Consider the following 25,428-nt stretch of genomic DNA (forward strand, 5'->3'; position numbering starts at 1 on the left):
AAGAATGTGCACATGTATACACATTTAAGAAATTTTTATTCATAAGTCCCTTTAATCATTAACCTGGTTAAGAATTATTCAGTCCAGGGCTGGAGAGATGGCTCAGCAGTTAAGAGCACTGACTGCTCTTCCAAAGGACCTGAGTTCAATTTCCAGCAACCACATGGTGGCTCACAACCATCTGTAATGGGATCCAATGCAGTCTTCTGGTCTGTCCAAAGACAGTGACAGTGTACTCACATACATACAATAAATAAATAAATCTTCAAAAAGAAAAGAATTATTCAATCCAGATTTAACTCTCTGTGGCTCCTTTTTGATATTTACATATGTTATTCATTATATTTCATTGATATTTGAAATGTTTTATTTTTTGTGGAAAGTAATAAAATATTTTGTAAAGAAATGAGAAATTTTGTCATAGTTCCAAAACAGCAAGAGTTTAAAATTTTATTTATAGTTTTGAGATTATAATTTAGTTGGCAACATCTCTTTCTTTTATCCTTCCAAACTCCCACATACCTTCCCCAGTTCTTCAAATTCATGGCTTTTTTTTCATTGTTACTACATACCTATATGTATTTGTATCTATACATATTCCTAAGCATAGCCTGTTGAGCTTACATAGTGTCACTTGTATGTATGTTTTCAGGACTGACTGACTGGCTCTGGAAAAATCAGTGGGTGTGCTCGTCCCTGGGGAGAGACATCTCTCTTGCTTTCAGCGTTACTCAGTTGCCTGTAGTTCTTTGTGTAGGGTCAAGGACTTGTGTGCTTTTTCTGGTCCAGTTTGAAATATTTGATGCTATCTTTTTGTTCAGCTCATGTTTGGGCAGTCATGTTGGTGAGACTTACCAAGTATAGCTTCTGATGTTACTAGGAGACCCAGTTTTACAGCAAAATGCTTTATCCTCTGGCTCTTAGGATCTTTTTGCCCGCTCTTCTCTTCAGTGTTTCCTGATCTTAGGTGTGGGAGTGTCTTGTAGATGTATCTTTTGGTACTAAGCTGCACAACTCTGCATACTGATTGGTTGTGGTTTTCTGTAGTGGTCTCTGTTGCAAGGAGAAGTTTCCTTGTTGAAGAAGCAAAGACCATACTTATCTGGGAGTGTAAGGACAATGGGTTATAGATTGTTGTTAGGGTTGTGCTGGTTTAGTAAATTGATTGTAGATTCTCTTCCAGTAACCATAATTTCACTAGAACTGAGTAGTTAGCTAGGTTTTCAGTATTAGATTGTTGATGTGGTTCATATGCATCATAACTGGGTAGAGGCTTATGAAAGCTAGTTTACAGGGGGTGGAAATTCAAGTCATTTCCAGCTCAGGGTCTCTGGGCCCTGTTTCTGAAGTGTCTTCTGCAGTAGGACTTACCTTCTACCTCTGGGGGTTATCAAGGACAATAGCTGTAAGCTATAAGTTTTGGGAGTCTCTTAGAGACAGCCCTGGCAAACAACTAAGAAGAGGGCTTCTCATGGCTAGTATTGAGTTTTTTGGGTATTTTTAGGACAAGGGAAACAGTTCTGCCTTTGGTTTTATCTAAATGTTTCTACAATGTTACGTTCTTATGCCTTTTGTCAAAAATAACTTCAAAATAACGTTTAAGAAAAAAATGTAGCATTTTCTCAGCTATAGTAGATATGGATATTATGCAGTTAAGTTTCAAAAATTGTTAACCAATACTATTCTTTGACTCTATAGCTAATATTATTCCCAGTATGTTATATGTGTGTACTGTTACTATTTTGCATTGCCTAGTTAATGGAACAAAAAGTTTTTTTTAAGTAACAGAATTAGACATTTGCTCCCCTGTGTCCTTCCATGAGTTTTTTATGGGGGGCATTTCTACCCCAGGACTATAGTTTGGAAGGACATTCTATTTTGTGTGCTTTGTTGGTTCTGTAGAGTGCCAAGGAAACAGAAACTGAAGTCAGGTTCCTCGGCCGTTGTAGGAAAGAACAAATAAATAAATTTTCTTCTGATAATATACAGATTTCTCTTTCAGTGGCTGACTTTTGTTTTTACTTTGGGCTATAGCATGGGAACACTATTGACCTAGAGTCTTTGTGAGTTCTTATGTTGTTATTTTAACCATTTATTTTAGGAGCTATTTTAAAGTTAATACCCCTTCCTTTCAAACCTTGTTGGCGTGAGTTTTTTGTCTCCTATAACCCTTTCTCCCTCTCTTCTGCAGGATCCCAAGTTCTTCCTAATGTGTGGCTATGGGTTTCTGCAACTGTTAACATCAGTTGCTGGGTAAAGTATCTCTGATGACAATTGGGTTAGGCATCAGTCTATGAGTATAGCAGTATCATTAGGAATCATTTCATTGCCTTTTATTTTGAGGGGCAGGAGGCCCTTGTGCTTGGTTCTATCATAGGTCTCTGGGCTATCCAGCCTTGGTTCCTGGTCCTCTAGGTAGTGTCCTGGGTGAGCTCCAACTCATGGCATAAGTCTCAAGCTATACCAGTCGTTGTTTGGTCATTCCTACAATTTCTGTGTACCCTTTACCCTACACATCTTATAATCAGGGCAAACTGTAGGTCAAAGTTTTTGTGGCTGGGCTGGTGTCCCAACTCCACTGGAAGTCTTTCCTAGTTACAGAAGATGGCCAGTTCAAGTTCTGTATTCCCTCATTGCTAAAAGTCTTAGGTAGGGTCATCCTCATCAGTTTCTGGGAGATTTCATTGCCCTAGGTTTCTAAGCTTGTTCCAGAGATTGCCCCCTCCCCCACTTTTTCCAATTTTAGTTGTCTCTTCTAGTACTCTCTACATCTTCCCCTCATTGATCCCTCCTGGTCCCATCCCCATCCCAATCCAGGCTCTTTACCCCCATTCACCAGTGATATCTGTTCTATTTTCCCTTTACAGTGAGATTCACGTGTCTACCCTTCAAATATAATTCTTTTAGTGAACTTGTCTATATGTGATCCCATCCATGTATTTTGCCTCATTTTGTCTATAGAAGCAGAGATGCTTTTGTTTCTAGGATTATCTGAAGAAAACCTTAGTGCTGTAGGATTGTTTGCCAATTTTCCTGATTGTACTACTGATGGATTTAGTGGGATTTTCTGTGTTCATAGCTTGTTGATTAGCTCTTTTATGAGAGAGTCTGCAGAGAGAGGGTGTGTGTGTGTGTGTGTGTGTGTGTGTGTGTGTGTGTGTGTGTAAAATCCATTCGTTCATCTGTCTGTCTATACAGGGTCTCCCTATGTAGCTCTGGCTGTCCCAGAATGTAGATCAGGCTGGCCTTGAACTCATGAATACTAGAATGCTGGGATTCAAAGAGAGCATCACAACACCACATTGTACTCTACTTATAAGTGTTACAGTTGGCCCTTTCTTCTTTTCTATTGTGTTTTATCTAGGTTTGTTTGCTTTTGTTGTCTACTATCTACAATTACTGATTCCTTGTCACTCAGATTTATCCCAGTGTCTTGTCCCTATCATATGTGAGCTTTAAAATTTAGTCATTCTAATACATGTTCAGTCAGTTATTTACATTTCCTTGATGCTTAATGTTTAACATCTTATATGCTGGTTTACTTTATTCTTAATACATGCTTAGTTTACATGTATTGTTTTTTAGTGAAGAATCTTTTAAAGTCTGTATGGGAGATCAAACTCCCATTCAAGGCATATATTCTACCCTGAGATATGCCTATAGTACCTTTAAAAAAATTAGATTGTTGTATTTTGTGAGTTTTTGGAGTGCTTTTTTTCTGATAGGTATTTTGAAAACATTTCTAATCTGATGATTTAATTTTTCAAGTACTAGATGCTTTGTTAATGGAATGTATTTACTTATTAGTAGTTTTCTTGTATAATTTTATTTCTTTAAAATCTTTGTTTAAATTAGGGCTCTTAGTTTCTTTTAGAACTTTTTTTTCCCCTTTTTAAAAAATTTTACATTGGTGTTCTGCCTCCATGTATATCTGTGTGAGGGTGTCAGATCCCCTAGAACTGGAATTATAGACAATCGCGAACTGCCATGTGGGTGCTGATTTGAACCCTGGTCCTTTGGAAGAACAGCCAGTTTTCTTAACCACTGAGTTATCTCTCCAGCCTCTCTTAGAACTTTTATACTGCTTGGTTTTTACATTTAAGTTCATGTCTTTTAAGTTTACTTTGATGAAAAGTGTGGGTCAATGTTTAGTTTTGCATGTGAGTTTAGCATTTGTTGAAAATTCTATTTTTATTGAAATTCTCACATTTGTTGAAAATCTGTTGGCAATATATGTGTGAATATGTTTGGAATTTCTAGGTTCTGTTGTATTATTAGTATCAAACTATCTAGGAAACTGTAGCTTGTAGCTTCTGATAGATCTTGGTGGCGGTGTGCTCCTGTAAATTTATCTGATTTTTTTTTTTTAAAGAAAAAGTCTTTGAGAAGAAATAGTTTTGACACCATATCCCTTTTCCATATATTTTACAATCACCTTTTTGTTTTTTAAAATATGATGAGGTATTAGTGGCAATTTATAAATATTGCTATTTTCTTTTTACCCAGCTAGCTCCCAAATAATTGAGACTGGACTATTCTATTTAATTAATAAGCTTTAAGGGCACAACAACTGAGCAGTATTACTCTATTTAATCCTTTAAACTAGTCTGACTAACTCCCAGTCAAAATCCCAGTAATACTTGTATTTTAGTACTGATCTGGTTTTCTGGACTACAGGTGTTTTCTCATGGTGTTTCCTGGATTCTCCCTGGGACAAATCTCCACTTTCTCTATTTCCTCTTGCCCTAGTTTCTCCCCTGCTCAGTCATTGGCTGATCAGCTTTTATTGATAAATCAGAGAATAATTGGGAAGCAATGTTTATACAACATTGAGGCAGGAGATTCTCAGAATAAGGGTTATAATCAGATATGCAAGCAGAGAAAACAGCATTTGAATAATATAAGGATAGTCTTTACACAGTGCACAGAAACTAGGAGGAGGTATGCTGTCAAGGTGAATAGATGAATTAAGCCAAGAAGAATGCTTATTTGAAACCCATGGAAAGAAGTAAGAGGTCTTAGGTCTAATGAAATAATAGAAAACATGCATGAAAAGAGAAGGCAGAAAGCCAGTATAGTAGTTGTTTTTCTTGTCATTGTGACCAAACACTTGCCACAAACAACTTAAGGGGGAACTATTTAGTTGATGTTTTCAAAGGATTCAGGCCATGGATTTTAATCCCATGAGTTTAGACAGACCATTATGGTGGAGAAAAAGTGTGATGGGGGAGTCTGTTAAAGGTGACAGGAAGCAGTTAAAGGAAGGCATCATAGGAATATGTAAAACTCCATGGACATGGCCTCTGTGTCCTTCTTCCTCCAAGTACATCCCAGCCCTCACAGTTCCACACACTTTTAGGAATCTGTTTAGATGTTGAATCCACCAGCAGAACAAAATATTTCTTAGGTCAGGTTCCATATGAATTCAGTCCTTTTGAAAAGCATCTTCACAGTTACATCATGGGCATGCTTTATTAATGGAGATACTTCTCTGTTCAGCGAAGGTGACAATCAAAGGGAAATGTCAGAAGAAGTCATAATTCTGGAAGAATTGATTTCTGATGATTTTATTAACATTAGCTTTCTGGAGGATAATTGGAAAAAGTGAGAGGCAGTGAAGGGTAATGGTTGTTAGGAGACTAAGATATATAAGAATGGTAGAAAAATCATAAGGTTTGGTTTTTCAAATTGATTCTTATCTGATAGGAGTGTTAAATTTTTACTGATGTGTAGAATTAGATAACTTTAGGTCTTGTGTTCATTCTTTTTTTACTATTTGTGTTTTTTTTTTGTTACTGCTATTTTCTATTACCCTAAATATAAGAGAAAGATTATAAACTAGAACCAAAGAAGTTGTGTCCTGAGTTTCTTTTTATAATTTATATTTTAAATGTTAGTACATGGGCTGGAGAGATGGCTCAGTGGTTGAGAGCACTGACTGCTCTTCCAGAGGTCCTGAGTTAAAGTCCCAGCAACCACATGGTGGCTCACAACCATCTGTAATGGGATTCGATGCCCTCTTCTGGTGTGTCTGAAGACAGCTACAGTGTACTTATAATAAATAAATAAATAAATAAATAAATCTTAAAAAAAAGAATATGTACTAGCATGTTCAGTCCCAAATTAATTATTAGTTAATTACTTAGAGACGGCTTCTATTTAGTCAGGATTGGCTTCAAACTTTTCAGTTTCCTGGGATTACAGATATGTACTTCTGTGTTCAGCAACTAAAAACCTCTTGAATAAATTAAATTGATTAGAAATATGGGACTTCAAATATTGAAAGGTTATTTTCTTCATAATGAGTGAATTATCATCATAAAACACAGGTTTTGCCTTGTTATTTAAAAGAGCTGGAGACATCAAAACTTGAATGCTTGTATCATGTAGACATTGTTAAATTTATCATAGTGACCAGGGCCATCCGTAGACCACAGGTTCAGGAGTGGATCACTGTCTGTCTAATTGATCCTACTATATGCAGTGTCATTTGCTAGGTACCTTTTTAAAAGTATCAGCAGGTCTAGAGATAATAGTTGTTATTGTGCCTTTTTTAGGTAAGGTGTAAATTTATTTTATATATTACATATATATGGTATAAAAATGACTAGTGGTCAAATACAGGTATTGATTAGGAAATAGAAACTTCAAAAATGTACTGCATATATTTTATTTAGATAAATAAGCATATACTTATTTTCTCAGAAAGAAGCCTTGTACTGTTTAAAACCAGATAGAAAGTATCAAAGTGAGAATCAAGCAAAGAATAATTCATATGTTCACCCCCTTTCACTCCCCTTTGTTTTGGAGACAAGTCTTGTTATGTAGCAGAGGTTGACCTCGAACTTCTGATCCTCTATCAACCTAAGTACTGGGATTACAGTAATTTTTAGTGTTCTTGGTCTTTTGCCTTTTTTTAACCATTGAGAACAGATGCCATTATATGACAGCTTTAAGAAATGTATGCAATAATATAAGCCATTGAAATTTCTCTAAAATGTAAGCAGACATATCATACAGGCATATAGTTTTTGCTAGCTTTTCTGTCATCATTTAATATCTCTGTAGAAACAGTATAAGTTTAATGATTTATATTTTAGATTTGTATTGTTAGAAGTCTTTTCATTGTGAACTACTGTTTTGGTGATTTGTAGCACTTGCTATTAATCTCCAACAAAATTATGCTGAACTGCAGAGACAAAATAAATTTCAACTAGTGAGAAGGGTCACTGTGGTTTCATATCATAAGACCTAGATGTTTACATATACTTGAGGCTGGTCTCCTCCCACCTTCCCCTCTCCTTCTCTCTTTCCTTCTCCCCATCCCCGTGTGAATAGTGTTGTTTAATTAGCTAACTGTGATAGAGATTCAAACTTGTTTACTTTAGCATAGTTCACAAGAGAACTAAGAAGCAGTAATAAACTTTATTATTCAGCACAAATGACTAATTTCAGAGCTTTTACAGGGGGTGTCCGAAGCGTACACAGGTGGTGGTGTAATAAACAAAATAGGTGAAATTTAAAGCAGCTTATGTAGTTAATATTTAGAGAACCATAGGCAGTGTTTTTCCTAGTGCCTTATAAGGTTTAAATACTTGAGATAAGTTGTTAAGGGGTTTTTAGTTTATTTTGTTATATAATTAGGGCCTCCAGGTTGTCCTAAAGTTATTATCCATTGGAAATTGATGTAAGATATTGTAAAAATTGGAAACTTGGGAAAATCAACTTAACATCTTACCTCAAGAGGTAAAAGCTCTTGCCTAGCATGCATGAGACTGGGGGTTTGCTGTGTACACTGTAAGAACAAAGTATACAAAACAACAACAATAAATACAAACAAAGCAAAACCCTCTGCAGCTAGGTGCGATGGCAAGGTCCATGATCCCTGCATTTGGAAGGCTTAATCAGGTGATTATGAACACAAGGCTTCCAGGACTGTACTGTGAGATTGAGGCCAGCTTGGGAAAGTAAGAGCTTGTGTAAAACAGCTCCCCAGAACAACACTAGAAATAATTCCCCCTCATCTTGAAAAGAAAATATGAAGAAATGACTGTTAATGCTTCCTAATATAAACCTTTAGATGGAAGCTGCTCACCACTCAGTATTTAAACCCTAGACTGGCTCGTACGCCCAGTTACCAAAAAACAAAATCACCATCACATTTAGGGATTTAAATTATGTTTAAATGATTTTTTAATGCTTTTTAGTTATTTGTATTTTTGTTTAATAATATGTTACAAGATGAAATACTGATTTAAAGATCAAAAGCAACTTGGGAGGAAAAGTTTATTTGATTATATACTTCCACCTCACATTATAAAGGGAAGCCAGGGCTGGAGTTCAAAGAGAAACCTGAAGGCAGACCAGGGAGGAGTGTGGTTTACTGGCTGGCCCTCTTTGGCTTACTTAGCCTGCTTTCTCCTACCAGCTGGAGGGTGGCACGCTCCTATGAGTTGGTTCCACATCAATCATTAATCAAGACAATACCCACGATAGACTTACATATAGGCAATCTCATGAAGGGTGTTTTAGGGTTGCTACTGATGTGGTAAATACCACGAATGAAAAGCAGCTTGGAAGGGAAGGGGTTTATTTCATTTACACTTCCACATCACAGTCCATTATTGAAGGAAGTTGGGGCAGGAACTCTAGGAAGGAATCTGGGGGCAGGAACTGAAGTGTAAATCATAAGAGTAATACTGCTTACTGGCTTGTTCCTCCTGGCTTCCTCAGTTTGTTTTTTATATGCCCCAGAACCAGGAGTGATGGCACCATACACAATGGGCTGGACATTCCACATCAATCATTAATTAGGAAAATGCCCTACAAACTTGCCTATAGGGAGCACATTCTCAATTAAGATTTTCTCTTCCCAAATATGTCTAGGTTTGTGGCAAGTTCATAAAAACCAACAAGCACAGAAGCGTTTTCTCAACTGAAGTTTCTTCTTTTCAGATGACTCTAGCTTATGTCCAGTTGGTAAAAATGTAACCGACACAATATATAACTTTGATCCCATCCCCCTCCTGTTAAGTTTTATAACAATGATACAGCTTTAATGAACCATGCTTTTCATTCATCCTCACTGTAGAAAAGAATCCTGTACTGGATCTGGATCTGTTTGCTTTGCTTAAATTTACTTTTGGTTGATCTCAGAATGGAAAAAATGGCCACAGAACTCACTTGTGTTATAGTATATAGAAAATAAAGCTTTTTATTAACTGAGAAGTATTTAAGGCAAATGTGATAGTCAAGTTTTTCTCTTAGTGTAAAATGTTATTTTCTTGTGTTTTATAAATAATAATTTATTGAAAATAGGGTTTATTTTTATTGTTGTTCTTGTTACTACTACTACTACTACTACTACTACTACTACCACCACCACCACCACCACCACCACCACCACCACCACCACCACCACCACTACTACTACTATTATTACTACTAGAGTTTTGGGTTTGAACTGGGTTGCCAGATAGTACAAAGGAAATCAGGGGCCCCTTTTGAGTTCATGAATAAAAAAATTTAAGGATAAACTTAAATGGAAGCTCAAGGGCATTTTTATTAGAGTTTAAAGGAAAAACATTGAAGGCAGGCAAGTGGTAAATCCTCTGTAGTTGCCCACAGTAAGGAAGGAAAGGAGCCATGTCCTTAAAGCTGCCATACATGTCAAATACATGCCAAGCGGCCACATGGCAGAGAGGAGAGCTTTGGGGAAAAGAGTAAGGAAATTCAAAGTGGCAGAGAGGAGAGCTTTGGGGAAAAGAGTAAGGAAATTCAAAGTATCAGAAAGCATACTTACATTCTGGACAGCATCCTAGAGAAAGAAAATGGCAGTTACTCCTTCCTAAATCAGGCCTCAGAAAATTAGGCAAATTGGTCAAACCTATGATAGCTTATAGCAAGTGGTGGGGAGCAGGAACTGAAAAGAATAGTTTATTTTAATTTATACTTCAATTTATTCCATTCAGTTCTCCATCTCTTTAGAATAGCTTAAGTCAAGCCTGCCTTTGTAGGTGTGGTCCCTTGGCCAGGTGATTGACTTTGCTCAACTGGAAAGTTAGATTTCTACCTAGGCTGGAGATTCTTGACCAGAAAGAGTTTTTCTACTTTAACGTTGTAACATGATGAGATTAGAATTGAAGAGTTAACTTAGGAACTGGGGAAGTTTACTGTTAATAAATAAACAAATGAGGAAAACTTGCCCTCCTTTAAGTAAAGGGAAACTGACCTGAAAGATTTTGATGTTATCTTATAAACTAGCTTTGATTTCTTGGTACACGATGGAATACTACTTCATTTTATTTTTGATATGCAACAAGTTTAAGACCTCCTGAGAGTAGCTCTTATATTTGGAATATTATTTCTTAACTTAGAAATAGATACAGATTTGGAAACTTGGCTTAAGGGCATATGTGGGAAAGAATAAAGAAATATGAGCAGAGAATTAACTACAGGGCTGAGGATGCAGCCTAGTAGTAGAAATCTTACAAGGCATGTGCCAGGTTGCTGGATTGTTACTGACAAAATAAAATATTTAAGTCAACTATAACTATATATGTAATTTGTGAAAAGGATAACATGTAGACACTTAATTTGACACACATGACTTTGTCATTTGCTGTTTTATCTGAGTGATATGAAGTGGATTTTATCTTCTGTTTGCTATCAAAGCAGTAGTTTTAGACCCCTGGAATAAACATATTTAGGGCTTTTTTCATATTTATCACATTTGAGGTGGTTTTATGATTAATTTTATCACCATTGATTGTGGTCTGATTATGAAAACAGTCACATAATTTTTGTCTCATTTGGCATGGCTCTGTAATTTATCTAGTTAAGTACTTTTTTTTTTTTTGGAGCTGGGGACCGAACCCGCTCTACCACTGAGCTAAATCCCGAACCCCAAATTAGTTAAGTACTTTTGAGAGTAAAAAGGAGTGACAATAATTACCTCAGAACAACAGGTTTAAATAAAGACTGAGTATGGCAAATCAAGCTATGCATTTACCTGATTGGGATGTGTTAATGGCAAGTAACAGAAGACAAAATTCAGCTTGCTGTGTTGCATGTACTGCATGTGTGTTTACTGAGAAATAGGCCTTCTCTTTTGTCTTTGTAAACGGCCTTATGAGGCCGGCCTTCCTTGTACTTGGAAGGCTATGGGGGCGATCTGGACATGTTCACTTTGTTTATGAGTAGCAGGGATGAGGATCCTGCTTTGCCCATAGCAAAGAATGAATCTTGAACATTGTCTAAACTAATGTCAGTGTCAAGGGGAGAAATCATGTGTTGTTAGTTGTAGTAGTTTGAGTATTACTCAAATGGGAGGTTAGAATCACATGGTTCTCTTAGACTAGTTGGAGTTCCATTAAGGAAACTAGTTGTAAGATCAGCTTTTCTAGGAAAGTAGTGCTGTTTAGCACAGGGGAAAGAAATGGGGAGCAACACAATGTTCTCTGAAGAGTATGGTTGTTTATTTGCATTTTCCCTTAGGCATCTGTTAATAAAAGTTTCCAAAAACCTAGAATACTGCAGTGTTTTTCTTAAAGTGAGAATATGAAATGACTTAACTAGTCTAGTAGGGGGTTCAAGAGTACACCAAAACAGATACTGGGGAGTAAAGCTTTCTTAGAAGAGTTAGTTATTAATGCCATTGATAAAGGGGTAGCAGCATGGTGGAGGCTTTGAGTGAGTTCAGGTCACAGCAACAGAGACTCTGATGGGCTCTTTAAAGAGAATCAGTCACAGGAGGGAGAGTCGTACACCTTCTGTTCTGAGAATGGGGTTCAGCTGCAGCTAGGGTCTTGGATTCCCTGGCAGGGGGCAGGGAAGGGAGCGTGGAACAGGCTATGGCACCCTTTTGATAGAAGGCCTCTCTCCAGGTGAGAGGGCTTGGAAATGGCAAGTCTGCTTCCCCTGGACTCAGATGAAGTTCTAGTAGGCTACCTGTGAGTATTTGTGACATTGTTTTTACAGCAGAAGGACAGAACAAGAAAACTTAGCATGTTTTCTTTTCTTTTCTTTTTATACTATATTAATTTTAATTTGCTCATATTCTCCACACACACAATTCCCCGTTCCTCCAAAATGACTAGTTTCCTCAAATAACTATAATAGTAATAATTTTTAATAAAAAGCAGTGTGTGTGCGTGTGTGTGCGTGTGCGTGTGCGTGCGTGTGCGTGTGCGTGTGTGTGTTGGGGGGTGGTGTTTTAAGACAACTTTATAGAGTTGCTGATCTTTCACTGTGGTTCCTGGCCTTGAACTCAGATCATTAGAATTATACAACAGGCACTGTAACTGCCTGAGACGTCTTGCTGGCCATGACTGTAATAATAATTAATGATCCTTTTCCCCTACAGACTAATAGGGATGCCAAAGGAAAAATATGACCCTCCAGACCCTCGCAGAATTTACACCATCATGTCAGCAGAGGAGGTAGCCAATGGGAAAAAATCTCACTGGGCAGAATTAGAAATCTCGGGTGAGTGGAATCTGAAGCATCTCATCTGGAATATAGTAGATACAATTGTAAAGAGTATTTCTGTATTTATAGGCTCTTTGTTGTTGTGTTTTAACTGAAAGGACTAATTGGAAATATGTAAGAACCCTGAGGTACTTGTTTTTATATCTTTTAAAATATTTTCCTTTTCTTTTGAGATTGTCTTGAGCAATGGTAGCCATTTACATTTAAAGATATTCAGAGTTTGGTTTCTGAGTAAAATTAGGTTCTATAATACAGCAAGTCTTGTGTTGACTTTTCCAGAGTAATTTTTGCAAATGAAAGTCTTTTCTATCCTCCTTTTATCTCAGTGCTGGCAAAGAAGGAAACCTAGATGACTCTGTATAACAGATACCTGCTAAGCTATGAGTAGAGCATGTTCAGAATAAATATGATTTGAAAAATTTGGAACCCCTGTCTGAAAATGAAAAAAAAAGTCATCAAACTAAAACTGACATTGTATAAAATACCTAACTGATACACTTCAAAGTTATTAAGATTGTAAAAAAAAAAAAAAAAAGACAAGTGCCTTAAGTCAGAGGAATGCTAAGACATGCTAATTAAAAATCCTGATTTGAATTATAGAACAAAAAGATATAAAAACAGGTAAATTCTTAATGAAGCTTGGAATTTTGTTCCTATTACTATACCAATGTTGGCTTCTTACTTTTAACAAATATACCATGGAATATAAGAACACAATGTTAGGGAATTTAAGCAAAGTACATATAAGAACCCCACATTATCTTGGCAACTAGTATTATAAAATTATATTTATTAAAAATAGAAGATAACCATTTTTCTTTTATGAATTGCCACAGTACAGATTATATGTAGAATGTGGTTAGTACCCCGCCCCCCATTGGCATTACAGTATCAGCGGCTAGACTTAACACAACTGAAAGGAAACTGGATAGATGGCTGATTGCTCATCATTCTGATGGGAACAGTTAGCAACATCCTGTTAGTTTAAGATTTCTCAGCCTTGGCTTACTGACAGTTTCGGCCCTATATACAATTCCTTGTGGTGGAGGGTTTTTTGGGTATAGTATAGGATAGTTAATAGCTTAGTAGGCTACTCAGCAGATAATGCCAAAGACCTTCGAGGAAAAGTGTTAAGTCGTCCTAAGTAAATAGAAGTTTCTCTTTTACCCATAGTCTCATCATTGAATACTTTGTTTTCCTACTAAGATGCGAAATCCTAGTTGACACTTTGTATTTGATTACATACAGCAGGAAAGAGTCTGTGGTAGAAAGAACCCTGGATAGAAATAAACATTGAGTTTAGTTATGTAAACAAGATAACCTTGTCCCTTTGAAACTTTGTTTTCTTTAGTTTCCATTGCCATCTCTCATCTACATTTTTTTTAAATAAAATGATATATACTTAAATAATTACTTTTTGGGTCTGGAGAGATGGCTCGGCTAAGAATACTGCTTCTATGAAGGACACAAGTTTGGTTCTTAGCACCCCCATCATCAGGTGGCTCACAAACACCTCTAACTTCAGCTCCTGAGAATCTTAACAGTTCAGGCCTCAGAAAGCACCTGCATTGGTGGGCACATACCCAACACAAAATTACATATAGACACTTATCTAAAAGTAAAATAAATCTTAAAATTATCACTTTGCTTTTATGCAGTTTTGTACAATGATCTTTATGTAAATTGTACATTATAATAAATAATTATAATCAGGCCTGGGATGTCTCTCAGTTGGTGGAATGCCTGTCTAATTTTCATAAAAACTTGACTTGGGGTTAATTCTCAGCACTAAATAAACTGGGTATAGGGGTGCATGCCTGTAATCCTATCACTTGGTAGGTAGAGGCAAGAAGAATTTCAAGGTTTATCCTCAGCTCTATAGCAAGTTTGGGGCCATTCAGGATTACATGAGATTCCATCACAAAACAAAACAAAAAAATACTAGCAACTTAGAAGATAACATCCCATTTTATAAAACCTGAGGCTAGCTGATTTGTCCAGACCAGTGATAAAAATTAGAACTCTGAAACAGGTTTTCTGATTTTGTACCTGCTGCTCACAGACCTTGGTGTGAAAACTGTTTCCTTGAGTTTGTTGCATTTAGTATAAAATCTTAAACTGCAGTTGTTAGTTTCTAACTCTAACATCAGAAATTTAGGAAAGATGTTTTCATTAGGGACACTTTTCTGGTGCCTAATCCAAGGTTGGTTTTAAATAATAATAATTTATTTTTTTATTTAAAGTTTGTTGGCCAGTCCAGGCTCTGGATATGGATACATCTTATATTTACAATTTTCGTGGAGTGTGAGGAATATTTTGTTATGACTTTAAAAAAGTAAAAGTCCAAGCCTGTTTTCAACCACCAAAGCTCAATTCAGCCTGCTGTTTATCCTTTGGATCAGGAGCTGACAGAGGTCCAGTAAGCCTAGGCAATCAACCAACCTCCCTCCCTCTCTCCCTCCCTCCCTCCAAAAGAGAGACTGTTCAAAATGAAGTGAGATTAAAGAAGGCTAGATATTTTAGCAGTCTCATAGCTTGGAATATAAAGTTAAAAATGTCAAAGATAAGATGATATCTTTGTGTATTTGCCACCTTTTCTAGGCACTTAGCAGTTCTTGAGATTCAAATTTTGTCTTGGGTCTAGAGTTTATGCTTTAGTGTTTTGCCTTCTAGGTAGAGTGCGGAGCTTAAGTACATCACTCTGGTCATTGACACACTTGACAGCACTGCACCTAAATGACAATAACCTTGCTCGCATTCCACCTGACATTGCCAAGCTTCATAATCTGGTTTACCTGGATCTGTCGTCCAATAAACTCAGAAGTTTACCAGCAGAACTAGGAAACATGGTGTCTCTCAGGTGAGGAAACATTAAAGGTATGATTCGTTATATAAAATTACAGATTTATCAAATAAGAAAGTATTGGGATGCTATTTTATGGTGAGATTTCTGTATCTGTGAAGATCAAAGATAGAAATGGTATTAAGCACACTGCGTGAGTTGGCCTTCATTTAATATTTCTTTTTCTTTGAGTTGTAGTTTCTTGCTGTGAGTTCTTTTAGTAGACTTGAGATAGGGGAAGTTAAGTCTTACTGTAGAATCAAATCTGATAAAATTAATCAGAAATACTCCAGAAAATATGATTGCTTATAAATGAAACATTTAGGAATAAACTTCTATTACAAAATGTATGTTTATATTTTTTATTACACTCTTTTTTTTTTTTTTTTCCAGAGCTGGGGACCGAACCCAGGGCCTTGCACTTGCTAGGCAAGCGCTCTACCACTGAGCTAAATCCCCAACCCCTATTACACTCTTTATTGAAGCCTAAATACTTGATTAAAATGGATTTATAGTTTAAAAAATTTTTAAGACATTCCTTCTTGAGACAGGATCTTGCCTGTGGCACTCTAGCTGGCCTCATCTTGTAGCAGTCTTGCTCTAGTTTCCCAAGTTTGGGGACAGCAGGCATATGCCACAACACTGGTGATATTCCCTATAGGAGAAAACATTTTATTGTTTCCAAAGCAAGAATTGCTTTTTTTTTTAATCTTACCTATTGAGTAATAGGGTTTTTTAAAAGTTGCTTTTACATGTTTACAATTAATAACGACTGTGTTACTTATTTGTTCTTTTACTAACCCCCCGACTGGTTATATGGATTCTTACCTTTTTGTCCTTTATTAATGAAGATGTTATTTTTTTTTTATAATTTGTTAAAAATTTCAGTTACAAACTTAGATCTTATCTGTTGTTTCTTTTCTGTTTTTGTTTGTCTTTGCTGATTTGTTCCTATATTTTCTTTATTTTGTGCTTTAGGACATATATTTTGTGTTAGTGATTGTTCTCCAGAGAATGTTTTTATCTTTTCCTATTTTCCTTCTTTTTTTTTAATAACATTTATGTGTTTATGTGTGTGGGTGCGCGCTATCTGCTGTGGCAGTCAGAGGGCATCTCTGTGGCAGTTAATTCCTTCCACTGTGGGTCTTGATCAGGCTTAGATTGCTAGGCTTGGCATCAGATGTCTTTACTTACTGAACCCACTTTACCTCTTGCCAGCCCACTTCTTATGTTTTCTGTTTATCATTAGCTTCTGTGATATATTGTCTTGTTTTGAATTTCTCGTTGTGTTTTTAATTTTTTCTCATAGTGTTTTGATATGACTTAGTTATAGTAAATGACATATAGGCAATTGGCTGCTAATTGTAATTTAGTCCTCAAGTTTAAGAGTTTACTTTCTTTAGGCCCGGTGGTTATGGCACATGCTTTTAATGTCAGCACTCAAGAGGCAGCAGCAGGAAGATCTCTGTGAGTTCAAGGCCAACCTGATCGACTGAACAAGTTCCAGGATAACCAGGGCTACGCAGAGAAACCCTGTTTTGAAAAAAAAATTTTTTTTCTGCTATAAGTTAAGCTTGGTTGAAGGTCTTACAGGTTTTGAATACTAATAACACCTGCCACTCTGATTTGCATTATGTGCAATTCATATACCTCTGAATTTAATCTGCTATGGAATGAGAGTCATAGAAATATTTAGTAATGATACCACTTTAATAATAGTGTACAGGATTTGGGGATTAGTGTGAAGAAATGCCTTGAATATAAATATCACTAATCATGTGTTAGAAGAAAGACGAAGAATGGCAAATGCAGGTATTGATAAAGCATTCTATATTATACTCAAATCTTTAAAAAAATTTTTTTTAAAACAGGGAATTGCTTTTAAATGACAATTATTTACGGGTTTTGCCTTATGAACTTGGCCGGCTCTTCCAGCTACAAACTCTAGGTTTAACAGGTGAGTGACTTAAAAAAAAAGATAATTTATTACTCTGTATTAAAGTATTTATGCCTTGAAAGATCATTTTTGTTAAAAGTACAGGTTAGTTTTAGTGTGACTAAGAATGTGAGGAGGACTTGTTAAAGGTACTGGAAATGTAATAGTTGAGATAAATGCTGGGATTACAGATGTGAGCCACCCACTTCCAGCTTCGTTTTATTTTGTATATGATATGCTAAATCTTATATCGTTAAAAACATCTAGACAGAGGTAGGATGATATGGCAAATCTGTTCTTATTGAAATGTTATAGAATGTTTATCAGTTTTATAATCTTAGATTTTTAACCTATTTATAATTGTCTTTAATAAGAATAATTATTTATATAATTCATATATATATTTATATAGTAATTCTTTTTAATAAGAATAATTTTAATTGTAGAACAGCCATTTTCTGCATTCTGATTTATTGATAGAAATGATAAATTAGCAATTTAATATTGAACCTAGAAGACTTAATCTTTGAGCCAAGCAATATTCCTGAAATAACAAATGATAATATTATATGACTTTCCATGTTACCTTCACATCTCCAAAGATCTCTGCTATCTTACCAATGGAATGGGGTATTGTGATTATTGGTAAATTTTACTGTCCTTTATTTTATTGCAGTCTATAAAACTAGATATTAAAGTGAGTGGCTTTTGAGCTGAGCATTTAACTCAGTGGTGAAGTGCTTGCCCAGCATGTGCAAGGATCTGGGTTTGCTCTTCACCAACATCAAAAACAAAAAGAAAATCAAAGTAACTACCGTGTGGTTGTGGTTGTGGTTGACTTTGTTGTAGTTGCATTTTTCCTACTAACAAACTCACTCACTTCTCTTCTTTGACCAAGAAGATCAAGATTGTCAGACTAGATTAAAGAAAAACAACAATTAGTTTTGTGCTAATTATACAAAAAACAATTTGAATTAAGAAATTTAAAACATCTTTCTAGGAATCTAATCTGTTGTTGTTAGCTATTCATCACCAGCTGTAACTTAGCTTTGTGCTTGCCTATGGGAACATTCCTTCTACTAAATGTCAATTAGTTCTGTAATAAATTTAAATTAAATAGGGTTCTTTTCTCTTTTGAGTTTTTAGTATTTATGCATGCATAACAAGTTTTTTTGAGGGTATAATTCATTTATGGTTTTTGCACTATACACATAGCCTGACAGAACAGTATGCATTTATTTCTTTATTCTTGTTTTAATGTAGCTATGGTTAACATTTCAAACTTAAGTACGTGTCACCATGTTTAGCTGCATTTCTGAATTCTCATTTTTAGTAGTAAAGTTCAACCTGTACTAGTAGTTTTCTCTTTTTTGAGGATCTGCATAGTTTTCATTCAGTTCCATTTTCTGTTCAACTGATTATATATAGAAGGGCAAGGAACTTTAGAAAAGAAAGCTAGAGCCTTTCCTGCCTTTAGAAAAAAAATTTTTTAAGCAGTTGTTGAAATGAAATGTCCTTAACAAATGGCAGCTTTATATACACAGGAACATAACATTTGAAATGATTTCTAAGTCAAGTTTTAGATACATTGTGGAATTTTACCCATAATGAAAGAAAGAGAAGTGGCCGTGGTATTTTAGTGGCCCTGTGAGATACAGTAGGAATGAGCAGCCCCTCTGATTGATGGCATTTGCAAACTGAAGAGAGAGCTGGCACAAGCCTTTAATTCCAGCACTCAGGCAGAGGGAGGTGCATTTCTGTGAGTTTCAGTTAAGTTTATGCTACTTAAGAGCTGCTTTTTTGTTTGCCTGTTTTCATGCAGAGTGACTGAAATAGTGCAGTTGAGTAATTGTTAGTCTTGGCTAGGGCTTACCATGTTTCAGGTAAGTCGCAAATACTATAGCAAGCTGCATAAAGCTAGTTATGTTTTCCTTGGTAAACAGTTACATGGTAGTTACACTGTGGTTGCCATGATCTATTTTGTCACCTACATAAACAGTTACAGGAATTTTCTAGTAGAAATAACTAGATAAAGGTCTAAACAAGGGCAGTGCACTAAGAAAGCATAGAACTTGGCTCCCAAAAACATCTTTAAGGATTTCAAACTTGTTCAGTTTGCTATTCTTACTTAAGGTATGGTGTTTTACAAATTTAATCTCCCAGCACTTGGAAAGCAGAAGCAGGCTGATCTAACTCAGTGAGTTCCGAGCCCCCCAGGTACCTCAACATAGCAAGTTGCAGGCCAGCCAGGGTTATATAGTGAGATTGTGTTTCAGAAAAACAGTAACAACAACAATAGCAAATAAACTAAACAACAGCAAAAGAAAACCAAAAACCATTGGGCAAATTCTGTATTTTTCATATAATTGTAATATGATTGAGTAGATTTGTTCCTTGAAAGTTCGGTAGAATAGTTTGGTAAAACTGTCATTATTCGTGTATAATCTTTTGGAAAATACTTTCTCAATATATTTATAGTAATAAAATAATTATTGGGAATTAAAAAATAGCTATATGTATTTGTGTGTGCCTGTGTGTGAGTTTGTGCTTATGGATGCAGTGTACATGGAGGCCAGAGGAGGGACTGAAGCCTCTGCATCTAGAGTCACTGGTGGTTGTCGAGTGGCCCATGTTGAACTGAACTGAACATGGGTCCTCTGCAAGAGTAGTAGATGTTCTCACAGCTTAGCCATCTGTCCAGCATCAAGATTGAGAGCTCTGATAGTAGTTAATGATTCAGTTTTGTTAGACCGTTTCATCACCACAAAGTGGAACCAAGCTGAACATGAGCTTTAAACTCTCCTGCTTTGTCCATTACAGTTGATTATATCAAGGGCACTAGGACATCCAGGTTTTGGTTTTTTTTAATTTTTACTTCTGTATTGAATAAAAAGAAAAAAAAGGTATATTTGTTAAAAGTGACTATAAATCGTGATATATTTTGAGTCTATTTGTACCTATATTACCTGTTGTTTTAAGCAGTTTTTAACTTTTTCTTCTATCTTATGTTGTATTATTCACATATAGACTTTATTATTTTTAAATATAATCATTTAAGGCCATATGTCTTATTTTTTCCTTTTGTTGCATCTTGTATCTACAATTGGAAATATTTTTCTTTCTCCTTTTTTCTTTCGAGATAGTATCTCTTGATGTTCTTAGCAGGCTTGCTTCAAATATTGCTCAAGCGATATTTTTGTTTAGATATTAATTCCTTATTGGATTAATAGTTTGCAGATCTTCCTTTGTAGGCTGCCTCTTTATTGTACTGATTGTTTTCATAAAGATGAATTTCTGTTTTTTTTCTTTTGATTTGTGATTTTGATGTCATATACAAAAGTCTTTGGTTATATTATTATTCCAAAGCAACTACCCTATATTTTCTCATACTATCATAGTTTTATATAGTAATTCTTTGGAATTGTTTTTCTGACTGGTGAAAGATAGCGATCTAGTCTCATTCTGAATCAGTTTTGTTGCTTGCTATCAGCTTATTCTGCCTGGGTTATGTGTGTTCAGGGGTTTTTCGTGCAGATTTGATAGTTTGTTTGCTTTGTGTTGCATATACAGGTTCATAAGATTTCCTAATGGTCTGCTAGGTATTGGTATAATACCACTTTTTTCATATCTTTTCATTTCCTGAGCTATTCTATTTCTTTAGTACACATAAAATTTATTCTATTTATAAAGTGTTTTGTGAATCTTTATTATTTTTAAAATTTTATTTTAAATCTCATCTTTATTCTTTCAATCTACTAAGTTTAAGCTCATTTGTTTTTTCTCGTTCATCAATCGGTTGCTTATGTAAAATGTTTTTACATTTTTGGTATAAGTTCTTAATACTACTTTTGCTGTATCAAGTTTTGGTAATGTTATAGTTTCATTTTATTACGAGAAACGCGTAAGTTTCACATAAGTTCTTAAAACTAGAAGGTTTGGGTGACATGTTATTTAATTCTTATATGTTCATAATTTTTGTAGTTCTTTTAAAAGTTTCATGTGGTCAGAGAATCTTTTTCAACTTTGTTGAGAAGTATTTTGTGATGTAATAAGTTATAGGCTATCCTGGTGAATGTTCTCTGTGCTGTTGAGCAGAATGTATTCTATGGTAGAGTGAAATACTATAAATGTCTATTAGGTGTATTTGGTCTACAGCATACTTCAACTCTGATGTTTCTGTTTTCTCTTTGGCTGTTCTGTTCATTAGTGAACATGGGATAATGAAGTTGGTGTTTGATACATGTGTATTTTATAATTGTTTCATATTCTTCATCTTTTTATCTTTATATGATGATTTCATTTTCTTATAATTTTTTTTAATTTAATGTTTTGATATAACTACAGCCAGGCACTCCTGGGTTCCGTTTCCATGGGACATTAGCTCTTACCCCCAATACTTTCATTTTAAAAAATTCTCTGACAGTTTCATACCTGGATACAATTGATTATATTTGCCTCCTCCCCCACCCCCCTTCCCCCCAGCTCCCTTTACATTTCTCCCTGCACTCCATCCCAGTGTGTTCTCGTCCTACATTCATGTTTGGGAGGGGGATTCACTGGTTTCTAATTAGTGGCCTTTGTTTTTTTTTTGGAATGTTGATTGATGCTGGCTTGATCTGTGTAGGTCTTATGTGGGTAACCATGGTTACATTGAGTTCACAAGTACAACCACGATATCATGTTTAGTTGACAACATTTCACAGTACTCCTTCTGGCTTCTAGCTGAAATTGTTTCTGCTCCCAGTTCTATCTTTCTGAACCTTGGGGGTCAGAGGATTGATAAAAATTTAAGGCCAAACACTCAATAGTCACTTATTCTCAGCCCTTTGACCAGTTATGAGTCTCTGTATAATAAACTGTTGCCCACTGCATGGAGTGTATTTTTTGTCCAAGGCTGCCAGCAGCACTAATATATGGGTACAAACAAAGTTTAGAAGGTAGATTGACAGAATGTCTGGGTAACAAAGCATAAGTCACATTTGACTAAGATTTACCATGCCTGGCACATCCTTCTGTGAGAGCCGACTTTGACCCAATCAGAAAGCAGTTGTTTACTCCCATAATCCTCATGCTTCCGTCGTACCAGTGGGCACGCTTCCTGGCAGGTATTGTAGCACTCTGGGTACTCTGTTGGGTAGTATATTTATGACTTTTTCTCCTCCAGTGGCACCATCCAGTACTCTGGACACCAGCCACCAGGGAGACTATTTTCAGGCCAGTTACAACTTGATTTTTCTTCGTTCTGCAAACAAAATGGTTTGTGTGTTTAGCAGTAGGTTCTTACTATCTAGTTATCTTTGGCAACCAAGAACAATGGCAATAGATTGTGTTGTTTTGGGACCTCTGGGTCCCCTGACCATTAACTTGTAGGGAGTTATTCCATGCCGGCCACTGAGATTTTATTTTAATAATCCATGTCTTCTGAGAAGCATTGTCCATCCAAGCAGGGTACCTGTGTTCAAACTTACTTTTTCTTTTGAATTATATCTTTTAATTAGCTTATAAAGTAGTAGGTTTCTTAAGGACTTTCCATCTTATCTGAGTTTGCTTAACCTACCTCTCAGCACTCCTTCCCTGTCCCCTTTCCCTATCCCCACTTAAACCTTAGCAAGTATATTTCATCCGTGAAGCCCGTAAGGTCTCTTCCCTTTTCACCTCTCACGAGCACTTTCTAGCTTCCTGAGCACTATGGACTCCGCATTCAGATATCAGCTCTAACAGTGCACAGCTGAGACCATGGATGAGAAGGAAGATGGGCTGTGCTTTCTTTCTGGGCACGGGTTGTCCCATTTACTATGTATTTCAGTTCCATCCGCTTCCCTGCAAATTCTATCATCTCCCCATCTCTAAACATATTCCACTGTGTATGTGTTCAACATTTTCATTATTCATTCATTAGTCGAGAGACATTAGTAAGCTTCATGAAGGGCAACAATGACGATGGACGTCGATGTATTTCTGTAGGCGTCTATGGAGTCCTTTGGGTATATATGCCCAGGAGTGCTGTATCTTTTTTCAGGTTTTTGAGAAACCACTTCATTGATTTCTGTAGTGGCTACACGGTTTTATGTTCTCACCACCAAAAAGAATTCCTCTTTCCCCACACTCTTGCCAGCATTTTTTTTTTTTTTTTGTCATTTATTTTGTTAATGAAAGCCATTCTGACTGGGGTGAAATGGAATTTTGAAGTACTGTAAATTTGCATTTTCCTGCTGTCTGATAGTATTGAACACTTAAAAATGTTATTAGCCATTTGTATTTTTTCCTTTAAGAACTTTGCTTAGTTCCATGGCCCATTTTTAAAAGTTTGTTTCCTTGATGTTTGCTACTTGAGTTCTTTGTATATTCTAACTACTAATCCTGTGTTGGATATATAGCTGGCAAAGATTTCCTCATTCTGAGGCTCTTGATTGATGGTTTCATTTGTTGTACAAAATGCTTTTTACATTTAATTTTATGAGCTCAGGTTTGTTGATTATTCTTGAGCGATTGGAGTCCTATTCAGAAAGTTCTTACCGATACCTATATCTTGACATGTGCTCCCTACTTTTTTTTCTAGCAGTTTCAGAGACCATTAATAATCACAGTTAATCTTAAAAGGTATGTATTGATTCCTGTTACTTTGTTGATTTTGTAGCATTTGGTTTTTTTACCCTTCTTCCTGTCTTGATTAACTATTATTCTAGTATTATTTATGTCCTGTGGCCTTACAGATAATTTTGTTTTTCTTTTAAGTCCAAAGGATTCTTTCAAGTTTTTTCTTTATATTTTAGTAGTCATAATTTTTTTTAGCCTTTTAAAAACATTTTATTACATAAAGTTTTACTTTTTTCTTCAATGATGACTGATTGTTTTATTAGTATGCCTGTCTGGATTGGCAGTTGTCTTTCATAACTTGAAATACACCTAAACAGGCTGCTTGGCTTTTAAATTTTAAATTCTAATGGGCCTCTCTATGTCTTGGATTTTTCCTTTGCTATTTTCAAACTTTATTTTGTATGTTTAGTGTTTTATTTATCACATGATCAAGGGAGGTTCTCTTTTCTTTGTCTCTTTGTCTCCCCACAACCCCCCATTGGTATTCTAAATGCCTCCTGTGTTTGAATTAGCACCTCTTCCCCTAATTCTGGGAAATTTTCCATCATGATCCATTTTAACAATGTTTTCTGTGCCTTTCAGACTTTTTTTTTTTTTTAAGATTTATTTATTCATTTATTATATATAAGTACACTGTAGCTGTCTTCAGATACACCAGAAGAGGGCATCGGATCTCTTTACAGATGGTTGTGAGCCACCATGTGGTTGCTGGGAATTGAACTCAGGACCTCTGGAAGAGCAGTCAGGTGCTCTTAACCGCTGAGCCATCTCTCCAGACTTTTCTATGTTCATTATTCATAGGTTTGGTCTGTTTAGTGTGTCAGTATGTAACTTCCCACTGACGTGCTTTCTATTTGTCCTTCCTTGTTCATTCCACAACCTCAACCTTGGCCTCAAGCTCTTCCTACATCTGGAGAAATTCTCTTAGGATTAGCAGTCTCTTAGAATTGCTTCCATATGCCTTTAGAATGAACTGGGTTCTCTTTTTTTATCCCTACCATGATAAGTTTGGTCCTTTCAGAATTTTTTTTATGTCTTATTTCCACTGTAACTTTCTTATTGTTAAAGCTTTGTCTCTGTCTAGTTGTCCTAGTTCTACTTTTTTTCATCCCCAGATATTGTGTCTCTTTGATCTGTGCTATTGGTTGAGACCTTCTAAGAGCTTTTTACTTGTCTTACTATGCTTTTTTAATATCTAGAATTTTGGCTTTTTTTTTTTTAAATCTGTGTTGAATTCTTTTGTATCTGGCTTTGCCCTGCTTATTTCATTCAGCTGTTTGTGTCCTCAGTAACTTTGTTTTTCTTTGATTTATTTTAACATACTTAGTTCTCTGGGATGAATCTCAACTTAGTATTACTAGGTACTATGACTGTAGGCTCAGTGATTTTGAAAAAACGTTATATTTTTTTCTTTTTCTTTTGCATCTGGTATAACTTTGTTTGGTTTTATTTGTCAGTTTTCATTCATTCAGTTGAAATGTTTGCTATATTCATACTCAGTCTAGGAGCTCAGGGTGTAAACTCTGTTATTCCCTGGGTAGGATATTAATTGCCAAAGCAAGCT

The 25,428-nt window shown here is 35.8% G+C and overlaps 1 protein-coding gene across 15 annotated transcripts in view; it reads left to right on the plus strand.

Annotated features, from left to right (window-relative positions):
- Nucleotides 1–25,428, plus strand: part of Cnot6l (CCR4-NOT transcription complex, subunit 6-like) — a 91,950-nt gene that overhangs the window by 15,556 nt on the left and 50,966 nt on the right. For 6 of the 15 annotated variants that reach the window (XM_087583765.1, NM_001415094.2, XM_087583764.1 and 3 more), the window contains 3 exon segments: nt 12,365–12,486; nt 15,163–15,349; nt 17,203–17,288. In XM_087583765.1, the coding sequence (XP_087439891.1) occupies nt 12,375–12,486; nt 15,163–15,349; nt 17,203–17,288 (385 nt within the window). In that variant the 5' untranslated portion in view covers nt 12,365–12,374. 15 annotated transcript variants of the gene reach the window in all.

This window comes from Rattus norvegicus, chromosome 14 (assembly GCF_021556685.1).
Source record: "Rattus norvegicus strain SHRSP/BbbUtx chromosome 14, alternate assembly SHRSP_T2T, whole genome shotgun sequence".
In the NCBI taxonomy this organism is placed as follows: Eukaryota; Metazoa; Chordata; class Mammalia; order Rodentia; family Muridae; genus Rattus; species Rattus norvegicus.